The sequence below is a fragment of the Haliotis asinina genome, chromosome 11, assembly GCF_037392515.1.
Source record: "Haliotis asinina isolate JCU_RB_2024 chromosome 11, JCU_Hal_asi_v2, whole genome shotgun sequence".
Taxonomy (NCBI): domain Eukaryota; kingdom Metazoa; phylum Mollusca; class Gastropoda; order Lepetellida; family Haliotidae; genus Haliotis; species Haliotis asinina.
Genome location: NC_090290.1, coordinates 16,298,747 through 16,323,187, shown reverse-complemented (window position 1 = coordinate 16,323,187; position 24,441 = coordinate 16,298,747). Strand labels below are relative to the sequence as shown.

General features: G+C 40.1%; 1 protein-coding gene across 1 annotated transcript; it reads right to left on the bottom strand.

The window, feature by feature from the left end:
* On the bottom strand, positions 1 to 9,222 carry LOC137255300 (integumentary mucin A.1-like). Its single transcript, XM_067792753.1, has 4 exons — positions 8,908 to 9,222; positions 6,446 to 6,541; positions 5,821 to 6,172; positions 1 to 284 (listed from the first exon to the last, which is right to left on the bottom strand). The coding sequence occupies exons 1-4, from the start codon at positions 9,220 to 9,222 to the stop codon at positions 1 to 3; spliced, it is 1,047 nt and encodes a 348-aa protein (XP_067648854.1).
* Between the last annotated feature and the right edge of the window lie 15,219 nt (positions 9,223 to 24,441).

Here is a 24,441-nt window from a genome sequence, read left to right as displayed (position 1 = left end):
TTAGGGATTGTGGGGTGTAACATCACACTGACGCAAACGTTCGAAATAATCCGCCCGTGAATCTTCTGTCCATACGCTGAGAGCATCATCCTTTATGAAGGACATGACGTTACACTTTTGCAAGCCGTAATAGTATTCGTAACTCTTGCACGTGAACGCCGTATGCTGTAGGCAGTGTTCTTCACACGCTGATACCGTGCTGACCTTCCAGTGGGTGACGTTGTTGAGTCCCCAGACCACGTATCCTTGAATTTTTGTGAAGGAATTTGAATACGTCGAGCAGTCTGCAACAGAGTTAAGACACGATGTACAGCCAAAGCAACGAGAATGTACCTGTGAATGGTGTAACGTAAGTTAACTCATCATCATCATCATCATCATCATCATCATCGTCATCGTCGTCATCGTCGTCGTCGTCGTCGTCGTCAGTATTTTTTGTTTGTTTGAAGGTCACAATAAGGTATACCCTCCCTTCCGAAAAGACACATAACCCACAATCCCTAGTTTCCTTCTCCCGTGCGTGTTCAACGACTGGGGGCGGAATACTGCCGCCTTGAGACGGGGGGTTTCGTTAATCAGTGAGAATGTCGACTAGAAGTGTCAGTAGTTCTCTCGAAAGTGAATACGTCGGACAGTCTCCCGCAGTGCTAGTCTATGACGTTCAATCCTAACTCAACGACCTTGTGTCCATGGGTGACGCGACGCAAGCACATATCCCCGTTATAATTATCATCATTATCTTTGCATTTATCATTCAGGTTACGTTACGATTTATTCTCTCTTCGATCAGCCACGCAATCTCCACTTTTAACCATTTGCCTTCTCCCCTAGTGCGTTCTTCTAATATAAACAGCCGATTGTGTCTCCGCATCCAGCGTGTTACTGTTCGTCTTCTTTCGTTGACCAGTTAACCTTGTCCTAAACTCAGCGTTTTGCTGAAAGGCAGCGTTTAATTACCTTGCCGGTTTTACCCCACCGTTCATCTTTGGGGCTGCAAAACCTAAACCTGAATGTTTAATTGACGTTCCTGATGCTATTAAAGCTTTTTGGATGAATTGAACTCCATAGCTGATGAGTGTATACCAAAGTCCTCCGCAGTTCCACACATGAGAAAACCATGGTTCACTGATGAATGCAAACAAGCTAGGAAGGCAAGGAAAAAAGCAGATCATTATTTCCGTCGCCATCCTGTGGTGCATAATTTAAATAAATTTAAAATTTTAAATGCTAAAGCACGGCGTACTTTTAAACAGAACAAACGCCAGTCTTGGCAAAATTACGTATCCAAAATAAATTCTCGCACACCCATGTCCAAGGTTTGGAACATGGTCCAGAAAATTAAAGGTAAAGGTACTAAATAAATGTCCATCATCTTAAACATGGATATCAATTACTTACAAATAAATCAGATAGTGCAAATAAACTGGGTGAAACCCTCTCCAAACACTCTTAATCTTCTAATTATGTACCCAACCTCCAACTATACCAAAAACAACAAGAAATGAAACCTACTTCAGTTCTGATAATGGGAAGACTATAATGAACTATTTTCTATTCGTGAGCTCTATACTACTCTTGACCAAGCCCACGATACTGCTACAGGAGCTGATAACATACATTATCAACTTCTGAAGCACTTAGCAGAATCCTGTCTTCAAACTCTGTTGACTATTTTTGATGATATTTGGACATTGGGTAATTTTCCTCCCTCATGGCGTGATGCTATAGTAGTACCAATACCTAAACCTGCACGTGATCATACGGATCCGTCAAATTATCGACCAATTCCACTAACTAGCTGTAATTATTACTCACTGCAAAACTATTGAACGCATGATAAATAATCGACTTGTTTGGTACTTGGAAACAAATAACCTTATAACAGATATACAATGTGGTTTCCGTAAAAATAGAAGTACTGTCGATCACTTAGTGCGTTTAGAATAATTTGTTAGAAACGCTTTGATCAATAAACAGCACGCTGTTTCTGTCTTTTATCTTGAGAAGGCATATTATGCAACCTGGAAATATGGCATTTTAAGAGATTTTCATGACTTCGGCTTGCGAGGTCGTTTGCCTGAATTTGTAGCCAACTCTTTAAATGGCAGACATTTCCAGGTCCGTTTGGGTTCTAGCCTGTCTGATCATTACAATCAGGATCTGGGTGTTCCACAAGGCAGTATTTTGTCTGTCACTCGTTTTAGCGTAAAGATCAACAGTTTATCTAAAGTTTTAAACAAGTTTTAGATGGATCCTTATTTGTGGCTGATTTTAATATTTTCTGTCGTGGGAAAATATGCATACTATTGAACGGCAATTGCAGCTGTGTTTAAATAAAATAGATAAATAGATGGTGTCTTGAAAACGGCTTTAATTTTTCTAAATAAAAAACCAATTGTATACACTTCTGCTGTAAATATAAACCCCACAAAGACCCATGACTGTCTCTAAGTGGCACCCCTATCAAAGTTGTCACGGAGGCTAAGTTCTTGGGACGTATTTTTGATTTTTGATTCACATTTGACCTTTTTGCCGCACATTAAAACCCTTAAAGCCAAATGCTTGAAGGCACTCGATTTATAAAAGGTTTCTAATTGAAAATGGGGAGGGGATCAGACTACCCTCCTTCACTTATATAGATCACTCGTGCGATCTAAACTTGATTATTGTTCCATCATATATGGTGGAGACTGCCAAAGCAACCTATCTACTACTACTACTTGATTCTATCCATCAACCAACGTCGTATAAAAGTATCTTTACAATACATTAAAAAATTAGCTTCTAATGAGTCTAATCCCGCATTTAATTGTGTTCTTAATCCTCTTTATGAGGAAAAAGGTCTTCCGTTGTTCCGCCTCTTGGGCTCAGAATTAAGCCATTTCTTGCTGCTTTTAGCATTGAGCTAGAAAATATAACTCCTTCCCGACTTCTTTCTTCTCCTCCTTGGCAATTGGTTAGGCCCCAAGTGGACCTAACATTAACTACATTTAAAAATCAGAAACTAATGAACTAACAAGAATATGGCAACATAGATAAAGCAATTATAAATCCTTATTTACAAATGGGGCCAAGGAAGGTGGCGCAATATCTTCTAGATTACCAGACAACAGTTCTATTTTACAGCTGAAGCTAACGCCATATTAACGGCTCTTAAGTATATTCAAAGACACCCTAAACACAAATAGTACATAATCTATTCCGAATCCCTTTCTTGCCTTCAGGCTATTAAAAAAATTAATTGTAAACAACCACTTTTAATTGAAATTATTGAATTGTATAATAATCTTGCTACTGGCCAATACGACATCTTCTGTTGGCTACCCAGCCACGTTGGGCATTTCTGATAACGCAATGGCCGATCCGGCTGCTAAGGCGGAACTCAACAAATCTGTGACACCACTTCTTATTCCATACACTGATTATAAACCTATCCATTAGATCTTATATCCGCGATCTGATGCAGGAGAAGTCGGACACCCAAGTAGGTATCAATAAACTACATGAAATAAACCTTACATTGGTTATACCTACTTGGGTTGTCAGTCCAGATTTGAAGAGGTCATCATGCGACGATGTCGTATTGGCCACACAAGATATACCCATAATTGCCTGTTAAAAGGTGAGGATCCTCCATTTTGCATCCCTTGTGATGAGAGAGTCACGATCAAGCATATCATATCTCCATCACAAGGGATACATATTTCAATGTCAAAACTATCAACTGTCAACTATCGTCTTACCACTGTTAGTTCTCATTTAATTATTGCGGGGTTTTTTAAAAGAAATTGGTGGAATTTTGAGTAATATGTTCTGTAAACAGATGTATTTTAATGATTGATAGTTATGTTAGTAACTTGAATTGTTAGTGGCTGTACCCTCAAAGGGGGTTGAAGTATTGTAAAATTATTGTCCTCCTGAGGGGGTACGTAAGACCCAAAACGTTCAAAGTCAATGTAAACTTACCAGGATTTTTAAGCGTAGTATATTTGTTATTTTAATGTTGGTTAAAATTTCCTACAAACACCAGCAGCTGAGGGGGTGGTGTAAATCCAACTAGGGCCCATGCAGGTAGCAAAGGTACTGCAAGTCCCCGTGGTCCCTAGTGTGGTGATCTACCTTCAGTTGCTGGCGATGTGTAGCCTGTTTTCATATTGTATTGTCTACACCGTGATATTAGTTTTATCTTTCCTCGCTTGTTGTAATGACAGATGTGATATTCTAGTTGTTTTTCTGTCCTTCGTTGACAGGTTTTTATAGTTGACGTACATTTCATTTCAGTTTTAAATGTTCTCGTCACGATATGGCTGAAATATTGCCGATGTGACGATAAATCTTAACTCACTCATTCGTCTTTGGGGCATCCACCCGTGAAGGTCCGGGCTAGAAGAGGCCTTCAGCAACCCATGCTTGCCATGAAAGGCGACTATACTTGTCGTAAGAGGCGACTAACAGGATTGGGTGGTCAGGCTCGCTGACGTGGATGACACATGCAATCGGTTACCAATTGGGCAGATCGATGGTCATGTTGATGATCACTGGACTGTCTGGTCCATAATCGAATATTTACATACCGCCGCTGGAATATTGCTGTGAGCGACGTAAAACTAAACTCACTCACCCACTCTTTGGGGCATCTGTTAAGCGAAGTTCGAGCAAGGGATCGTCCTGTTCAAAAATGCAAGAAATTCATAAAATTTGCTAACGTTTGTGGTGTGTGCGGATTCGTAAACCATGTACCGTTTTCCATCGACTTAGGATGTAGTCAACAATACCTCGTATTAACATTAATTTTTATATTTCATGTTTCTCAACAGTAACATATTTAGAAAGTGTGAAACCCATTTTTATGTCAGCTGCTATGAAATTTCAGGGTCTATTCCTCAAAGCGGCGTAAAGCTTAGCGCACTAACCCTCTAAATCCACTGAAGATTGTAAGATGCTTCGATCAGATCTATCGTACACCTTCTGCATTAGGTCACACTGTATTGACGTCACTGCGCCATTCTCTCACTAGAGTTGTGTCTTGACCTGAGCTACTCAACATATGCATGACCCGGGAGGTCAAACGGAACACACGGTAGGTCGAGTTAAGTTCATTAAATAGGGGAGCAGAGAATGTTGTCGCTTTCGTTTGTGTGAAGCATTGATGCATGGATTCACTACAGAACTTGTCCCTCCCAAAAAGAACCTTTGACCAAAAAACCCCCAGTCAGTTCATGTTTTAACGGAATTGTTTATACAGCCATATGCTATCGTTTACTAACTTTACACCCTACAGACGTCAGTTACTTTGACAATCTGATTCACTGTCGCTGTCACTCACTCAGACATAGTCGCCGCTGCTGCTTTGAAAGAAAGTTAAGACACTGCAGAGACTTCTCGTCACTGAGGTGTCAAACGGCGACATTGTCTCGCCTGTTCGGACATGCTGACATTCAACTGAGAAAGTTGCACCCCTTCACAATAATAGACCCAACGATACGTGATACGGTCACGCAAATACATTAGTATTCACTTGATCTGGTCAAGTTGAACAAGCTGTTGCAACGTGTTTCCTGCTTTACCATCGCTGATAGAGAGATAATGTTTTTTTTATCCGCTGATAGATGTCTCTGTTCAATTCATAAAAATGACAAGGCAACACTCGCTAAATATGTCAGTGCTTTTGTGCTTTAACTACGAGTAACATGGGTCAGGGCAAAACTGGACTTATTACACTATACATGGGGTTAGAGCGAACTGCGTTTCTTTCTTACGTAAATACTTCTGGTTAGAAATACCGATATTGCCATCATTGATACATGTGTATTTTCCTACCTGGAGTCGTTGTGGTAGTTGTCGTCGTTGTAGTCGTCGTTGTAGTAGTTTCTGGAGTCGTGGTTGTAGTTGTAGTTGTGGTAGTTGTCGTTGTTGTAGTTGTTGTAGTAGTTGTGGTTGTGGTAGTTGTCGTTGCTGTAGTTGTTGTAGTAGTTTCTGGACTCATGGTTGTTGTAGTTGTTGTAGTAGTTTCTGGAGTCATGGTTGTTGTAGTTGTCGTTGTGGTTGTTGTCGTTGTAGATGCTGTCGTAGCAGTTTCTGGAGCCGTGGTTGTTGTTATAGTAGTTGTCGTCGTTGTAGGTGTTGTCGTTGTTGTAGTAGTTTCTGGTGTCGAGGTTATCGTTGTCGTAGTCTCTTCTGGAGTGGTCGTAGTCGTAGCCAGAGTGGAAGTTGTTGTAGTGGCCGAGGTCGATGACGTTTTCGAAGTCGTCGAAGTTGTCGATGTCGTTGTCGGTCTTGTTGTTGGTGTTGTTGTCGTCATTGTTGTCGGCGTTGTTGAGGTCGTTATCTTTGGAGAAGTCATTGTCGTAGTTGCTGGAATTGTCGTTGTAGAATGCGTAGTCATTGATGTTGTCACAGTTGTAGCTGGAGTCGTCGTTGGAGCAGATGCAGATGTCGTTGGTACTTGATCATCGGGAAGCAAGCATACAAAGTTTGTCGCTGACGTCACGGGAATACACACCTCTCCAAACTTGCACGGGCTCTGTGTGCAAACGTGATTCTGAAAAATTGATTAATTATCGATCAATAAATAAAGTCATGAATGACTGCAGTTAAAGCGTAATACTATTCTAGTTATAAAACAAGTCAGATTGGTATTGAGACAACACTACTCATAGAAAAAGGTATACATTCCGTGTGTATGTTCCAGTCAATGTCTACAATCAGGCAATGTGTACATTGACTGAAATAACTAGACAGTAAACACATTGCCAGTCATTGTGTACATTGCCTGGTTAATTATCTCAATTATTGTACAGATTCACTGTGTGTTGAACAAGGGTTATTGAGCAGACAAGATTAGCCCGGGTTTCATTCTGAGATCACTGAGGTTTCTTCTATTAAAGTAGTATTGTTACGAGTGTGTATTTTCTGTATATTTTGTTATTAATTCAGTAATAATTATTATTCAGTCACAACTTTTAGTGTTTTGAATATTAAATATGATGGGTCACATTTCGTTTTAATAGCTGGTCAACACTTTTAGGATTCTGGTTTTCCGGAATATATCTGCTCCTAGTTTTCTATGTGTTTACTTCCGGGAGACTTATTCGAGGACATTCTGCAGTGTTGACGATAGTCGTGTGTGCCCGAACTTTCGGGAAATGGCTTAGAATATATAAAAGGCTGGTTGCCGTGTTGAGGGCGACACTCATTCATATTTGCAGGCGTTACATCACCGCCAACGCTTGATCATCAAAACCCGTCAACGCCTATCCTACATTATCCGCTGTCAGACCGATCGCTGTGTTGACATTCTGCATAGTCGATTACCTCTTGTACTGAGACTTTGGTGAGTTTGATATATTATATTTTGTGACCCACTGACTTTGAGAAATTTTGTCTCTCTTGAATTGTATTTGTAATCAGCATTGTTAGATTGACTTGTGACTTTGTATACCTTGCTCTCTTGGCATAATAATACATAATTTGAACGTTTATGACTTGTCTTTGTTCTGTTTTTCTCATTCACAAGGGTATTTCTTACATCATTTGTCACGGTAAATTCTTAACCGTAACAAAATGAATAGTTTAGATTAATCCAATTTTCCTTAAAGAAAAGACGTACCTAGAGATGATTCTGCCTTAAAATGCAAATATTTTCTTTCTTGACTTAACATTCATTCTTGTTGCTTTATGGAAAATTGGATTAATCTAAACTATAAACATTACTTTATTAACAGATTCTTTTCTTTGTGTAATATTACATTTTTCCTGTTTCTGCCGTTTGATGATAAGCAGTTTCAATTGGATTGATAATACCACCAGTCAGTGGATGGTATACAAGAGCACTGTGTGCCTTTCACATCACAAAAACGTGTATGTCAACACGCTTATGTCGTGTGTACACATTACGGTTTATCGCCTGTAGACTTATTGGGAAGTTTTCGATAACTTCACCCACAGCCAAACAGTTGCCTATATCAGTTGTTTTCACGTTGCAGATAAAACGTCACCTACATATGTAACATATCTGAGGTTGCTAAAGACAGGTGCGTGTGTAAAAACTGTATTTTTGGACTCAGATCTGTAACTCATATAACAGTAAGTATCGCCTTTATTAAAACCGTAAGTGTATTTATTTTACTTTTTGATTCTGGAGTCTTTTCCTCTATCTTGCTTTTGTTTTGTTTTTTCTTTTGTTTTTTTTTGTTTTTTGCTTGTTTGTTTTGGGGTTTTTTATTTGTTGGACTTTGTTTTTGGCTTTTTAGGGGAGTGTTTGTTTATATTTTTGTTTGTTTTTGTTTGTGCGTGTGTGTTTGTTTTGGTTAGTGTTTTGATATGTATTTGTTTTTCGTAACACTATATCAGTTAGTTCGCATTTAATATTATTTTGGACAGATTAGAAGTCAAGATTGTCTTCATGTATTTTTAGACAGATGGGTTTGTGAGTTTATTTTTACGCCACACTCAACAATCTTCCTGCTATATAGCGGCGGTCTATAAATAATCGAATCTGGACCAGACAGTCCATTGATCAACAGTATGAGCATCGATCTGCGCAATTGGGAACTGAAGATGTACGTCAACCAAGTCATCGAGCCTGACCACCCTATCCCGTCAAACACGTCTTACGATAAACAAGGGCTACTGAAGATCAATTCGCAGATCTTTCCCGGATCTTCACGCGGCTTGCACAGATGAAATCATTTAGTACACGTGTACTACTGCGACCGTAGGGGCTTTTTCAGCTAAGCTACCAGGACATGATGCCGAAAAAGAGAATTGAGGACATGTTTATACAGGTGCAATGGCGCTGTTCCACTTGCTAAAGCAATTCAGTAAGCTTTGGACGAGCCCATTTCAGATGTATTGCTAACAGGTCTATCTTGAGCATACCCATCCTGTCCAACAAGCATACGTTACCTTGTTGTTCGAACTCAGAGTAGGGACGTAGAGGTCACCCGTAGACATAACCAGATCAATTCCAGTACCGACGTCTTCCGAGTTCAGTTGACAATACTTTGTCTTCATATTCCAATTTACAGACAAACATTTAGGAGAGTACAGACAAAGTCTGTGACAATGGTCCAGTGTTTTAACCTTCAACAACTCATAACCATATCCCTGGAGAATCTTGTCATATGAACCACCCAGATTCAGGATGGTGGTAGGTTTGATGCCGTTACAGAGGACGATAATGAATTGGAACAGAATCACGCTGGATGTTGTCAGCGCCATGACCGACAGTCAACTGAGGCGTCAAAATTAACCAACAGTATGCTCATCTCCTCTCTTTCGTTAGACGAATGTCCAAACAATGGCGTCTTGAAGTGGGCGAGTGCAGCATCACTGAGGTCATGCACATGAGTGAATAAAAGCTCCCATGGGAATTTTCAGTCCCCTGGCTATGGCAAGCCTAAAAGACGAAATGACCACTTAGAGTTTTAAAACATTAAAATGTTCTGTTAAGTAAAAGCAATGTAAGAGATCACAAAGGCACCTTAAACATATCTGCTCATTGTCATGATTCTAGATAAGCACTTAGTTGACTGGATGTTGGATTCATTTGCGGCTGATTTCTTTGACTGGCATTTACAAGTTGGTGAGACGGACAACGAGGATAATGGTTTCAGTAGCTACACCGACGTCACTCATATTATATTAAAGAAGGTGTATATCTATTCACTTAGTTGTTGATTTACGGATGCCCATTTTTACTTTCAATTCCTGAAAGGACTGCCAGTCAGTTTATTGCCACGGCTATGCAATAACAGTTGCTGTTGAGAAAGTAAATGTTATGGAATAATTATTACGTTCTCATGGAAAGGTCGGTGAGCAGACAATAAAGCCCCCCTGGATAAACAGCCCTCAGACAAAACACCTCTAGGCTAAATACGTCCAGAGGAAACGGCCCTTGCAAATTCCCACTCATAGGATAAAGCCAACTGCACGATTTCTGACTGGAATTGGACACAATATTAGTCTGGTATGAACTATAGAACTAGTATCAACTGCACGACTGCATATATGCATAATGTGCATAATTTACATTTGTGAATTATGGTCTATTACATATGACATGTAGTGTTATATATTAAGGCCGGGCGGGACAACTTAGGAATGGCCAGCGAGTCCTAACTTGACACACAGAAGGGAGCAAGCTACAAAGACATATTTTATATCATTGGAAAGATCTTGAGGAGATGAACACGAAAAGTTCATTTGCCAGTGTGTTCACGTGTTAATAAGCTCACAAATTGGCTCTGAAAATGCATTTCTGCAGAAAATTCTGGCAGAATTTTTTTCTGCAGAAATTGCTGGCAGAATGTTTTTATTTCACTACCAGAATTATCTTAATTTAACAAAATTAGAGAGTTTAAGTAATGATACTGCTGCATTAGTGGTAGCTTCATGTTTAGTCCAAGTAATAAGCACTTAACGTGATCAACGGATCTGATATTTTTGTTTCGCTACCAGAATTATCTTAGTTGAATAAGATTAAACACAATCGTTAAATAATTTAATATAGACTTTCTTTAAATGATGTCGTTTTCCCTGTTTAAAGCCTATTAGTACCAGGCAGCCGAGTATTTTACAGTGTTAATTTAACCGTATTTCATTATAGCTTTTACAATTTAAAAGGCTTATGCATTATTCCCATCCATTTCATTATAACACAGTTGTAACTTCTTAGTGGATTCACGTCGTGCAAGATTAATTTAACAGTATTGGTGTGCATTTTCTAATCCCAATAAGCTTACATTGTTTTTGTATGCGATATGGGTTGAAGGCGAATAGAGACGAAACCGGACATATACTACATACATACAATAATAACAATGTAAGACGTGTGAGCCATAATTTGAATTCATCAACATGCCCCAAAAGACCAGCGCACCAGATGAGATGTTAAACAATACCTGTGTGACAATGCATCAGTGTTCAAAGTGACAATGCCCGCGAAAATGTAATTGCCTCGTTGAAACAATGATTTATGCCGAAGTGGCCACCGAGTATTCACACCTGTTAATCCCATTCAAGAATGACTAATGTGGTACAATATCCCCTTTATATTTGTTATTCCTACCTTTTTTAACCAAGACCCTAGTGAGTGAATTATCGTCCCATCATGACAGAAGCTAGTGATGTAAGTTGATTGGCGTGTTTTCGTAACAAAGGCCAGTGGTTGTTAAATGTTAAACGTTAAATTGTATAAATATGTCTGTGATGATGGCAGTTTTTATCACTGTTCTAGTGTACCGTCGGCATATTATCGGTTACATGTTTTTAAACGGGAATAGAAAGAACTATGTTGCTCACTCGTGGATTCGTACAAAATACAGCGTTAAACAGTTTGAAAATATTCAAATCATTATGATTCATCCATCCACTTCTAAGCATACATAATAGAAGAAGTTGTTATTCATAAATATTATATATTAAAGTTATGGGTTTTGTACATACAGAACTTGACACTGACAATCTGAGTTTGCACCCAGTTCCGTCCGACCCAGTCATCCGGGAAAAATGGAGTAGTTTGTTTGCAATCCACAGACGTAATACGAGGGTTGGCTGAAAAGTTCTCAGTCTGAGTAGTTTTTCCCCACCAGGTAGAGACAGGTGTTTGCCACCAATGAGGACAATCATTTAGTGAATCATAGACACAAGAACTACAAACGTACTAATAGTTTTATCTCAACTACAGCTCTTTTGGTAAACCTACCCTCTGAAATCATCAGAAATGGACAAAACTGAATACAGGGCAGTCATCAAGTACTTGCAAGAGAAAGGGATGTCCCCAACACAGATACATGCTGACATGGTCTCCACTCTAGGGGATGATGCTCCTTCATTTTCCACAGTAAAGAAGTGGGCTGCAGAATTTAAGCGTGGCAGACAAAGCCTTGATGATGACCCACGCTCAGGAAGGCCTTCAACAGCAACCACTCCAGAAAACATCACGCGAGTGCTCGATATGTTGATGGATGATCGACGATTGACTACTCGACATATTGCTAGTGTAGTGGGCATCTCTCATGAGAGGGTTGAGCATATTACCACCAACGAATTAGGAATGACGAAAGTTTCTGCAAGATGGGTGCCAAAGCTCTTGACAGCAGAACAGAAACGTATCAGGTTCCAGACGTCCCTTGACAATTTGCGTCGTTTTGAAGCAGATCCCGATGATTTTGTGGCACGATTTGTAACCATGGATGAGACCTGGATACATCACTTTCAACCAGAAACAAAACTACAGTCAAAACAGTGGAAGCATCCTGATTCACCAGCTCCGAAGAAAGCCAAGTCTGTTCCTTCAGCTGGAAAGGTGATGGCATCAGTCTTTTGGGATTCCAGGGGTATTCTGCTCATTGATTATCTTGAAAAAGGTCAAACTATCAACGGCAGATACTATGCTGATCTACTGAACCAGTTGCGAGAAGCAATCAGAGCCAAACGACGAGGGATGATCGCTAAAGGTGTCCTCTTCCACCAAGACAATGCGCCTGTTCACAAATCGGTGGTGGCCATGTCAACAATCCGCGATTGTGGCTTTGAACTCATTGACCATCCTCCTTATTCACCTGATTTGGCTCCTTCTGACTTCCACCTGTTCCCCAAAATGAAAAAGGAACTCGCCGGTCGCCATTTTGCAAGTAATGATGACGTCATTTCCGCTGTGACTGATTTTTTTAGGGTAGCTGAAGAAGATTTCTTCCTGACCGGGATTCGGGCCTTGCAGCATCGCTGGCAAAAGTGTGTGAACTTGGAAGGGAACTATGTAGAAAAATAAATTACGAACGTGGACTTTGTAACTTTTTTTCACAGTGAGGCTTAGAACTTTTCAGCCAACTCTCGTAACATGTCATGTGTACAGGAAACGCACACGTCTGTCTGTGTAATTACATAATGTGACAGAGACAGACCCCAGGTGCACGAGCCATAAAGCAGTGTAGTTTGTTTACGGTGTATAGCCTGATTGGTGTTAAGTTGGTAAATGATTGATTTTGAGTACTGCATATTGTCATTAGCAGACAAGCAGAGTGACAGGTGACAATAAACAGACGTTCCGCTTTGTCTGTGACATAGACTGCTTGTCACAATCAATGTATTCTTTGTTTCCATCTATACGATTTAAAACATTTCAGTTTTCAGACTGAACTATGAAATTAGCATTTCTAATACTACACATTTTTTATTAAAACATGGGTTGCAAATATGCAGGTACTGTACCAGTGTATTGTTATTACTGCCGAACCATGATGCTTGTAACCACAAGAAACACCGCTTGTTCTCCCACTTCGACCGCAACGATAATTTTGCACACATCACTTGTGTTTATACGAGTTCGAGTTGGCTTCCCGGTTCAAAATAATCACTGCACATGTGCTATGGGTGGTGAAACCACTTTTTTCCCCCTGCGCTGGGGAAACGTTTTTTATCGCATTATTTTTCAACTTCATAACTTTATTTTGCATTTTTGATAATTTGTTACCGAACCGAATCAGAATCTGCAAAGAACTGTTTTGTGTTGCATGTGACCTTGAACCGACAAGACGTACTGGATATACTCTATAAAACGTCTATTGTCCATGCAGCACCAACTGGCATTGTTTCGGCGAATTCCCCGAGTGGCCGCTCTCTGGCTTGCGCAATTATTAACCGCGGTGTCCACTCAAGGACAACCGAACCGGAACGATGACCGCTTATAGAGACAACCTGATAAATCAGCAATTAACAGGTGTGAATACTCGGTGGCCACTTCGGCATAAATCGTTGTTTCAACGAGGCAATTACATTTTCGCGGGTATTGTCACTTTGAACACTGATGCATTGTCACATGGGTATTGTTTAACATCTCATCTGGTGCGCTGGTCTTTTGGGGCATGTTGATGAATTCAAATTATGGCTCACACGTCTTACATTGTTATTATTGTATGTATGTAGTATATGTCCGGTTTCGTCTCTATTCGCCTTCAACCCATATCGCATACAAAAACAATGTAAGCTTATTGGGATTAGAAAATGCACACCAATACTGTTAAATTAATCTTGCACGACGTGAATCCACTAAGAAGTTACAACTGTGTTATAATGAAATGGATGGGAATAATGCATAAGCCTTTTAAATTGTAAAAGCTATAATGAAATACGGTTAAATTAACACTGTAAAATACTCGGCTGCCTGGTACTAATAGGCTTTAAACAGGGAAAACGACATCATTTAAAGAAAGTCTATATTAAATTATTTAACGATTGTGTTTAATCTTATTCAACTAAGATAATTCTGGTAGCGAAACAAAAATATCAGATCCGTTGATCACGTTAAGTGCTTATTACTTGGACTAAACATGAAACTACCACTAATGCAGCAGTATCATTACTTATACTCTCTAATTTTGTTAAATTAAGATAATTCTGGTAGTGAAATAAAAACATTCTGCCAGCAATTTCTGCAGAAAAAAAATTCTGCCAGAAATTTCTGCAGAAAAAAATTCTGCCAGACATTTCTGCAGAAATGCATTTTCAGAGCCGATTTGTGAGCTTATTAACACGTGAACACACTGGCAAATGAACTTTTCGTGTTCATCTCCTCGAGATCTTTCCAATGATATAAAATATGTCTTTGTAGCTTGCTCCCTTCTGTGTGTCAAGTTAGGACTCGCTGGCCATTCCTAAGTTGTCCCGCCTGACCTTTATTACGTCGCGTCACGTCACGTCACGTCACGTCACGTCATGTCATATTGCATTGCATTGCATTGCATTGCATTGCATTGCATTGCATTCATGTGAGCATAAATTCATATGCTGCCAAAGGATTTGTTGGTATTCTCTTACATATCATCACTGAGGACCTTCTGTCCTACCCATTGAGGGCTTTTTGTTGTTGGGGCAATTAGCCTCGGGATATTTTGGCGGATGTCCATGTGAGTCAGTTTATGACCACAACGTCTCGAGAAGGTGTTACGTTGAGATGTTTAACGACTATACACCGTAATCATATCGGTCAAATAGATCAAATTCAAACTCAAATTTAACATATCAGTTTATATTATTATTTAGACTCCAGCTCGCAGTATTCAATTCAGTTCTTTATAAGAGAAGTGTAGGCCATCGGCCTATAAGACTCCAACTCGCTGTATTCAATTCAGTTCTTTATAAGAGAAGTGTAGGCCATCGGCCTATAAGACTCCAACTCGCTGTATTCAATTCAGTTCTTTATAAGAGAGGTGTAGGCCATCGGTCTATAAGACTCCAACTCGCTGTATTCAATTCAGTTTTTTATAAGAGAAGTGTAGGCCATCGGCCTGTAACTACAATATTGCATTGTGTATGGCAAAACGTGTGTACAGTATAGATCGATAAATTTAACATTTTAGCTGCATTGCATGATGAATGGATCATTTATAAGGTTACAATCTGATGATAACATGAGGAGTCTAAATGGTTCAAGCGGAGCTGTTTGAACTTGGAACACACGAGGAGACAGTGGTACCCATCCTCAGGTTAACCTTGATCGCACTGTCAACGTAACCTATCATTTCTATCTATATTGAAACATCTGCCAGTTTCAGTACGTAAATGATGTGAAAAACATCTAAACTACGCGAGTGCTACTCTAACCTTTTTAATGTAAATCACATTTAAATACAAGAATACAAGAATAAAACGTAGATCTGCTGCCATTTTGAAGTAAACGGTACCAATTCTGTTCATGAATAATTTTAAGCCGACACAAATTCAGTTAAAAACTAGGTAGGAGAATTAACAGTTTGCTGTTCCCAAACAAAATCGAAACCCAAACTGCACAACAGATCTAGACTTTCGACGCATAACTCTATTATGATCTAAAGCCATTACCATCATGTGATAACATTTTGGGGGGATGACGAGATTCAGATATAGTTAGTAGCTTTAACCAATACTTTATTACCCTTTCATAAGCTAAGATATATAGGGGAAGCCGCCCACCTTCACCACGAGCTGTATTATTACTTGTACAGATCTTAACGCCTAAACTAAACCAAGCCAATGTGTGTACAGATTCAAGATAATCATTCTGGCAGAATCCCCAGACCTCAGCACCATACAGCAGAATAGGAGCTATTTTCATATCAAATATCTTAAAGTATAATTCATGAGATATATTGCCTAGTGTACTCATTGTTTAAGAATATCAAATAAGAATTGCCAGCACTGGAACAGTGACTTGACCAAGACAACCCGCTTGTGAATGTTACACCTAGATACCTATATGAAGTTCAACTCATAGTAAACGTATAAGCTTATGTTAGTGAATGCTTATTCCACCCCGAAGTAAAGAAGTAAGCTTGTTGTGTGTTTGATTTTAAAGTAAAAGTGAAGATGTCAGCTCATGATGCTTTTTATATTTAAAGACCGACTCAAATTAATGAGTATGATATCAACCTTGCATTCATAGATTCAAATGCCAATTCATAGGAATACTTTCAAGTATCCCCCCCTCCCCAACTAACTGACACGACACGAGAAACAGAAATATGTATGTGTAATTAACTTGTAGACGTTAATGCCCCTTCCTTTAACCTATCTTACAAACGTGATTGTAAACAGGAAACATTTGTCTGACAGGTCGTGTTAGAATTCAAAACGGGATGTCCTCTCCTTGAAAGGGAGTGTAATCGGAGGTAAATAAATTTAACATTCATACATTAGAAGTGTATGCTTACACATACGCATATGTTAAGTGAGTGAGTGAGTTTACGCTGCTTTTATCAATATTCCAACAATATCACGACGGGGGACACCAGAAATGAGCTTCACTTATTGCACCCATGTGGGGAATCAAACCCGGGTGTTCGGCGTGAGGAGCGAACGCTTTAACCACTAGGCTACCCGACAGACTCCACATACGCATATGTACACTGACACTCTCATATGTATATACAGACATGTATGCACACGATACACAGGAATAGACACGCGGATACACGGGAACAGACACACGAATACACAAGAACAGACACACGATACAAAGGAACAGATACACGATAATACAGCAACAGACACACGAGTACACAAGAATAGACACACGATAACAGGAGCAGACACAGGGATACACAGAAACAGACACACAGATGCAAAGCAACGAATACACATCTACAGACGCACGAATACACAGAAATAGACACACGGATACACAGGAAAAGACACGTGAATGGACATCAACAGACACACGAATACACAGGAACAGACACACGAATACACAGGCACAAACTATCATGTACAACAAACGTGCTCATGCGCACAGTCACAAAAACACAGATAGATAAACAGACATCAGAGATATACTTTCAAGCATAATAATACTAAGAATTACAATAAAGTGCTTGTGTATCCCACATATCCACGTAACTAGTACATGCATAAGGCGCTGTAGTGTTACCTTGATCAAGGAATGTCTATTTTTTCTGGCATTCTTTTAACCAACTCAACAATCGATCGATCGATCCAGGCACGTCTCGATTACCATCCCGACACCATAGTCAGTCCGCCCACGTTTCCGCTATATACACGCATACATGTATGTTGGTACGAGGGTCGGTCCAAAAGTAGTCGATCGAACTGTTTTCTCGATGCCCATTGTTTGAAAAGTTTCCGTTTTGTTTCGAAGGAATCATTAGCAAAGCCATGTTCAATTTTTTACGTATGGGGTAATGTGGTTAACAAGACATTAGTCCTCACAACCCTTTGGTGTATAATATTTCTAAATATTGCAGAAAATGAAAAACCATCTGTCATTTGATACACTTTCATATCTAGGTATGATTCTAGCGCACTTGCGTCTATCTAAACAGACAAATGTTTCTTGCATATACTGTTTACAGAAGTTTGAGGTGCATTTACTAAAGACTTTGCTTATTTTTGTTTTGTTATTGGAGGGGGTGGCAAGACAGAACGTCAATCAAAAAGGTTAACGTAAGACTGGACAATAGAAAAACAGTTTGTTTGAGGTTGACAGACAGTATGTATACAGATAACACATAAAACCAGCTGTATTTGTACTTTTGTATGTACGAAGCGGCGTATCCTGTACGTGTGTACGCTTCCCTCCCTCTAGCACTCTCTCTTCCTCTCTCTCTCTGCCTCTCTTTCTGTGTCTGTCTCCCTCTCAAACTAGCTCTCTCTTCCTCTCTGTCTTTCTCCCCTCTTTCACTCTCACATACTCATTCTCTCACACTCGCTCTGTCTTGTTTTCTCACTCTGTCTCCGTCTCTCTCCCCCTCTCTGCTCTCTCTTTGTCTATCTCTCTCCCACCCACTCTCTCCCTCTCCCTTCCTCTCTCTCCTCTCATTTTTTTCTCTCGTCCTCTCACTCTCACTCCCTGTCTTTGTCTCACACTGTAACTCGCTCTCCCCTTCTCCCTCACCCTCTCTTCCTCTTTCTCTCACTCACAACTCCGCTGTCTCTCGCACTCTCTCTGACTCGTTCTCTCTCTCTCTCTCTCTCTCTGTTAACGACTGAAAGGACGCACTGTACCTGTCCTCTCTATAATTTACAAGCGCGTGACAATTTCTTCCCCGATTATTCTGGATTAAAAGACGCTCCAGCAGGCATATTAATACGCTGCTCTAACATAAGGGATAAACAATCTTCGCTGAAGTAACGATCCACGGACGGGCAGACCCGCAGTTGTTAAAAGATGGGCACATAACACACACTCATAAAGTCCAACTTACATAAACAATGTTTTGTATAAAGACTTGTTTGAATAGGTAAACCGGGAGATCGGCTGAGGATTTACATCACGAAACACTATTCACCAAGCTGAGTCAATAGTCAGCCAATTAGAGCGGACTTCCGAAACAGGAGAAAGCCTGACAGATCAATATATATATAATTAATTGCGATCTGAAAAAAGAACGAGATAATGAGCATGATGATTGTGGGTGTTTTGCAACATATAGTACGATATTTATTGAACGACTTTTGACACATGTTCATTAATATTTGTACTGCCTAAGCGCAATCGTTATTAAGTTACATACGGAACTTTATAACACAAGGTCCTGAAAAAACATTAAAGGCAGAATGCACGTGCTAGGTGTGACAATTGTTTCGAGTGGTAAATAATAACAGGTGAAACGTCAGTCAAGAATTTGCCACAAAAATGCCACAATCAAATCCCACCATCCCCAGCACCGCAGGAAGTGTTGATGATGGGTCCTAGTCTGCATATTTGCGTCATTTCAACGATGGCCAAAAGAGCATATCGAGGTTATAGGATCTGCACACCCGCTTGAATTCAACCGGAGATCGTCCTGAACATGTAACTCCAACAGTCACCAGTCCTGTACAAGATCGCTACATCCGGGTCTTTCGTCTACGCATTTGACGTGCTACTGCCTTCGAGTTCTGGGAATTTGACCTGAGAACTTGACCCTGTAGTAATGCATTTTTATTGACGATGAGTATCAATGAAGCATTCCCGTTGAAGTATTCGAAAACGCGTGGACATCCTGGTTTATTGATTACAACATGGAGGAGGAAGAGGGCGTGTCGAGTAACCTTTTTGCACCATCCTGTCTTTTACATGGTTGACAGATTCAGTTAAGGAGATCTGACTTGGTGATGGTTCTCGAGAATTCTGACAACAAATCGGCACATCAACCAAATCCTTCAACCACCAACTGTACCCACGGCTGGACAGCGTTCTATTTTTCAAACTTCGGCCACTACACATGTCGTGCAACAGTATTCCAGTTTTAAATGATGTCACAGTCTGTGTAATAATAGAAGCTATCATAAATGAAAGAGCATAGATGCGCAGACTTCATTAGCGGTTAGCCAAGGCTACTGAGTGTGTTTTCCAACCAGCTTATTCCATTAGAACCGACATATGTATTGAGAACTTCATGTAAACGTACATCGTTTAATTTGTACTTATAAATATCTTTTGAGGTGACTGAATGCCCAAGCGGTATATTACGTACACCATAAAGATATAGGTACTTTGTATCAAGTACAAGAATCTAAACTGGAGGGCAAAAGAAAGTATAGGTACACTTTCACAACCCATAAAACAAAGATAAACGAAAATAGTTCAGTTTATATTATTTTATCGGATTCAGTGATGTTTAATGATATTCTCAACATAAAACAGAAAACTTTTATGTTTGCATTTATGCCATAATGGCCCAGTAAACACACAAGGGTTGAATTAGCACATTTTGTTAAAATGTGGAACAGGTCTCCGAAGTCTAATTTGTCTGTCCAAGTGGTCCCATAAGTGTTCAATAGGATTCATATCCGGTGAGCAGGCAGGCAAGGGTAAAACATGAACGTTGTTTTGCTGCAGAAAGTTGAGCGTTACTCTTGCAGTGTGAGGTCTCGCATTATCATGTTGGAAAATAATGCCCTGTGGTTGAGTTTGTAAAAATGGCAGTACAACGGGCTGAAGAACTTCTTGAATATACCGATGAGCATTCAGGTTTCCATTTATTATGACCAAAGGTGTTTTGATCTCCCCACAAATGTCACCCCATACCATGACACCACCACCACCGTAAGGATGAACTTCCCGGATGCATGGACGTGCTAGCCGCTCACCACGACGTCTGTATACACGTTCTCTACCATCATTGCGATACAAGCTGAAACGACTTTCATCTGTGAACAGAACCCTTCTCCAGTTACGGACTTGCCATCTGTATACTCGTCGTGCCCACTGAAGTCTGTTACGCCGATGCTGAGGGGTTAATGTCATGCCACGGAAGGGCCGGTACGCACGAATTCATGCTGCACGCAGTCTCCTTGACACTGTGCGTCGACTAATGCGGTGACCAAGTGCTGTTTCTGCTGTTGCTGTTGCTGTCACAAATCTGTTTCTGAGATGAATTGTCCGAATATAGCGATCTTCTTGGGGCGTTGTTATACGTGGTCTGCCACTACGGGGCCTGTCTCGAGTTGTACCAGTCTGCCGGTGACGTTGTAGAAGTCTGGACACTGTCAGGGGTGAGCAATGGAAAGTACTTGCAATTTGCACATGAGTTGCTCCCATCTGTGCCATTCCAACAGCTCGCTCTCTTTCTTCCTGGGTCAGTTGCTGTGATATTGCAGCATCGGAGAAGTCAATTTATACTGAACTCCTGCACGAGCATTTCATGAAATTGGACTTCTGTACATGTTTTACCATTTTCCTGAATTTTTCCAGAATAACGACCATAAGTTGCGTTTTGGCAATAGAAACCATAAATGGGAACTTAGGCAGTCATTATTATACAAACTGTCATCACATTTTGTCACAAATGTACAAAATGTAATATTATTAAAAACCTATACTTTCTTTTGCCCGCCAGTTTATTAGATTAAGACCGCCGCCATATAGCAAGTTAGTATGGTTTATATAGGAATTTGTTTGTTTATTGTTTGGTGCGTTAAACAGCAAACAAACAAACAAATTCCTGTATAAACAATACTAACTTGTTGTTGTTTTCAAGTTCGAAAACTAAATCTATTTTACCACATATACCACATAAGTAGGACATAATCTAATTTCTGGTGTGTAAATAACAACATACCGTTTGTCCTAAAACATTCTAACACTCCAATAGCTATCAGGTTTAGAATATACTTTATAATAATTATTGGTGAAGTCAGTTTGTGTCAGTGTTATAATTCTCCTTGATGTCCACTAATAAGTTATCATATGTAAATTTATGTATTGAGATCTGGTTTGCTCGTTGATATTGAGTGCTTTCAAAATAGGATTTTGCTACAATATTGGGTTTAATTTCTGAAAAATCACCCTCTGAAATGCTTGGGACGTTGAACTTTAATTGTCTGTTGGGGAGTTGGGGAGGTATGGTAACCTAGGTTTAAAGTGTTCGATAATGACGACGAAAACCCGGGCTGCCCACATGGTACAATAACTGAAACAAATATCTGTCTTCCGTCTTGATATTGTTGGAATATAGCTAAACGCGGCGCTAAACTCTATTCACTAACTCATACGTACAACATTTCTCGCAGTTGGTTTTGCTGAACCCTGACAAATATTTGACTGATGGCCACAGTGACATTTTGAGCGTTTGAAAAATATGTTCTAAGTCAACGCAGAAGTGTCATGAAACGTAATTGAAAGAGTGTGATGCATGTTCTCCGAATTACTTTTATTAAGCCCGTACAAAAGCACAAGAATGATCGTATCTATGTATGGTGTGCAGTTAGTTGTGACAGGAAAGTTGCACGACTTTGCTGAGTGAGTGAGTGAGTGAGTTTGGTTTTTCGCAGCTTTTAGCAATATCTCAGCAACATCAAGGCGGGGGACACCAGAAATGGGCTTCACGCATTGTACCCATGTGGGGATTCGAACCCGTGGCTTCGGCGTGACGAGCCGATGCTTTAACCACTAGGCTACCCCACAGCCCCGCACGACTTTGCTGCGCCGATAGTCTAATTCTAAATACGTTAACACGATTGATGTATTACTTTTACATCTCCTCAGAAAAAAAGAGAAATCATAGTAAATATACGAATGAGAAAAAAGTGTTGGACAAAGGTAGAACATGTATGGATATTCTATTGTTTCTGTTTCATGAACTCAGTTATCGAGTTCATGTAAACGTTTACTTTTTCACAATGAAACTAACCATATGTTTTCACTGAGAGATAAAACACGCCGTCATGACTACCACACAATGGGTAAAAAGTACACATTTCCTCAGCCAATAATACCGATAATGTGTCCTTATTGGGTTCAGTGACATGGCGTCCATTGTGGCACAACATGTAACGCCCAGATGGCATTTGTATTGCTGCACTTGTAACTGATAACTCAGTCGTCGATATTACAGTGAAGACGGTCGCAACTCTTAAGAGTTGTAGGGAGGGGGCAATGACCTTTGACAAATAACCGGGTCCACATGACTTTATGCCAAACTACAGTCGCCGACAGTCGCCAACATCATACAGACAGTAAGCGGTAAACATAACAACCAGCTTTGTGCAGAGAACCCTGATATGGATGTTCTGTATCATAAAGACAGAACACGGCATGCATTACTACCAGCTTTCGAAGCTTCAGCACCACTGGACGGCTTGATCCCTCGATTCGTCTTCTCAGAGTATATATGGGACTCAATCGCTGCACAGCTGGATCGAAGAACACCCAGTTCTTCCACTATGACAAGGCTTTCATCAGGCACTAATTCAGAAATGGTACCGACTTTCACCGCTGCCAGACGATTGATGTGGGGCATATTTATCCTGTTATTTGTCCGAATATTGAACACCCAGTTATTTCATATCTGGGTCTTGACGTCATATGTAAGAGCCGTTAACATCCGGGGTGGGATTGGTCTTCAGGAACGCATGCTCGTCGTTTCAGACGACTAAAAGGGTTGGGTGGTTTGGATCCCAGACTTGGTTGACACATGCCACCGTATCCCATCTGCGTGGATCGATGCTCATGCAGTTGACCATTAGGTTATTTGGCCCAGACTCGAGTATTTACAGATTGAATATTGCCGTTTGCGGCTTAAAAATAAAATCATTCACTCATTGAACACACTTCAGGTGATGAGCTAACTTTAAAATGAAGCTGTTCTGTTACTGATTTTTGAGGGGTGGGGATGGGAGGTAGGGATGGGGGTGGGAGGTAGGGATGGGGGTGGGAGGACATCTGATGTTTCAGTCACATACATAATGTTCATAACTAGTTTTGCCCCTCACAGAAAGCGGAAATTGTTGAAAGTGTTGTCAAGTCTGGATGTTCATAGACAAATTGGGGGATACTGCGATAGAGGAAGAAAAAGATGCAAACATTAATTGCTGTTATGATAGGTATGACAAGCAGAAAATGCCCACAATATATATTACGATTTATTGACAGCATTTATCGATTCCAGTCGCTATCATAAGGTTACAGTGTCGTATTTGTTCCCCGCTCTGAACGTGTCAATATTCCGCCAAATGTTGGGTTGAATAAATCAAGATATTGATATTCATTGAAACTATACCCGTTCATCCTTATCGAAACACGACAATCATCGTCAGCGTGTGTTATCACATACCGTGCATCACGTGTATTAGACATGAGGACCAGACAACACCCCAGAGTTTATTAACAACTGATCTTTATTGACACATAGCACGGATTGGCTCACATATGAGCCATATTGTTCAGCATGAAGAAACGTTTTGTGAATCAATACCGTCCAACGTAACAACGTTGATCAAGTGTAATCAAGCACAAGGAACAGAAAAAAATTGCAATATGGTTTCAGAATTTGAACACAGTAGAGTGACTAGTATTCAAATGCTATCACAGATAGCATTTTGATACATGTAGAGTGTAAGGAAATGTGAATAGCAACACTAATAGCTGCAGTTTTAACTGGTCATCGAACACAGAAATGTGTCATATTCGTCATGTGTTAAAATCGGCAATATCAGCTTGGTTCAGTTGATCTTCTTGAA

What these genes read in the sequence shown, in the direction of transcription:
- LOC137255300 (XM_067792753.1), bottom strand. Translation starts at nt 9,222, where the DNA reads ATGGCGCTGACAACATCCAGCGTGATTCTGTTCCAATTCATTATCGTC. An exon ending in GCTTGCTTCCCGATGATCAA is followed by an intron (nt 6,173 to 6,445) that starts GTACCAACGACA and finishes ACTCCAGAAGAG; the next exon opens with ACTACGACAACGATAACCTC. An exon ending in AACTACCACAACGACTCCAG is followed by an intron (nt 285 to 5,820) that starts GTAGGAAAATAC and finishes ACTCTGTTGCAG; the next exon opens with ACTGCTCGACGTATTCAAAT.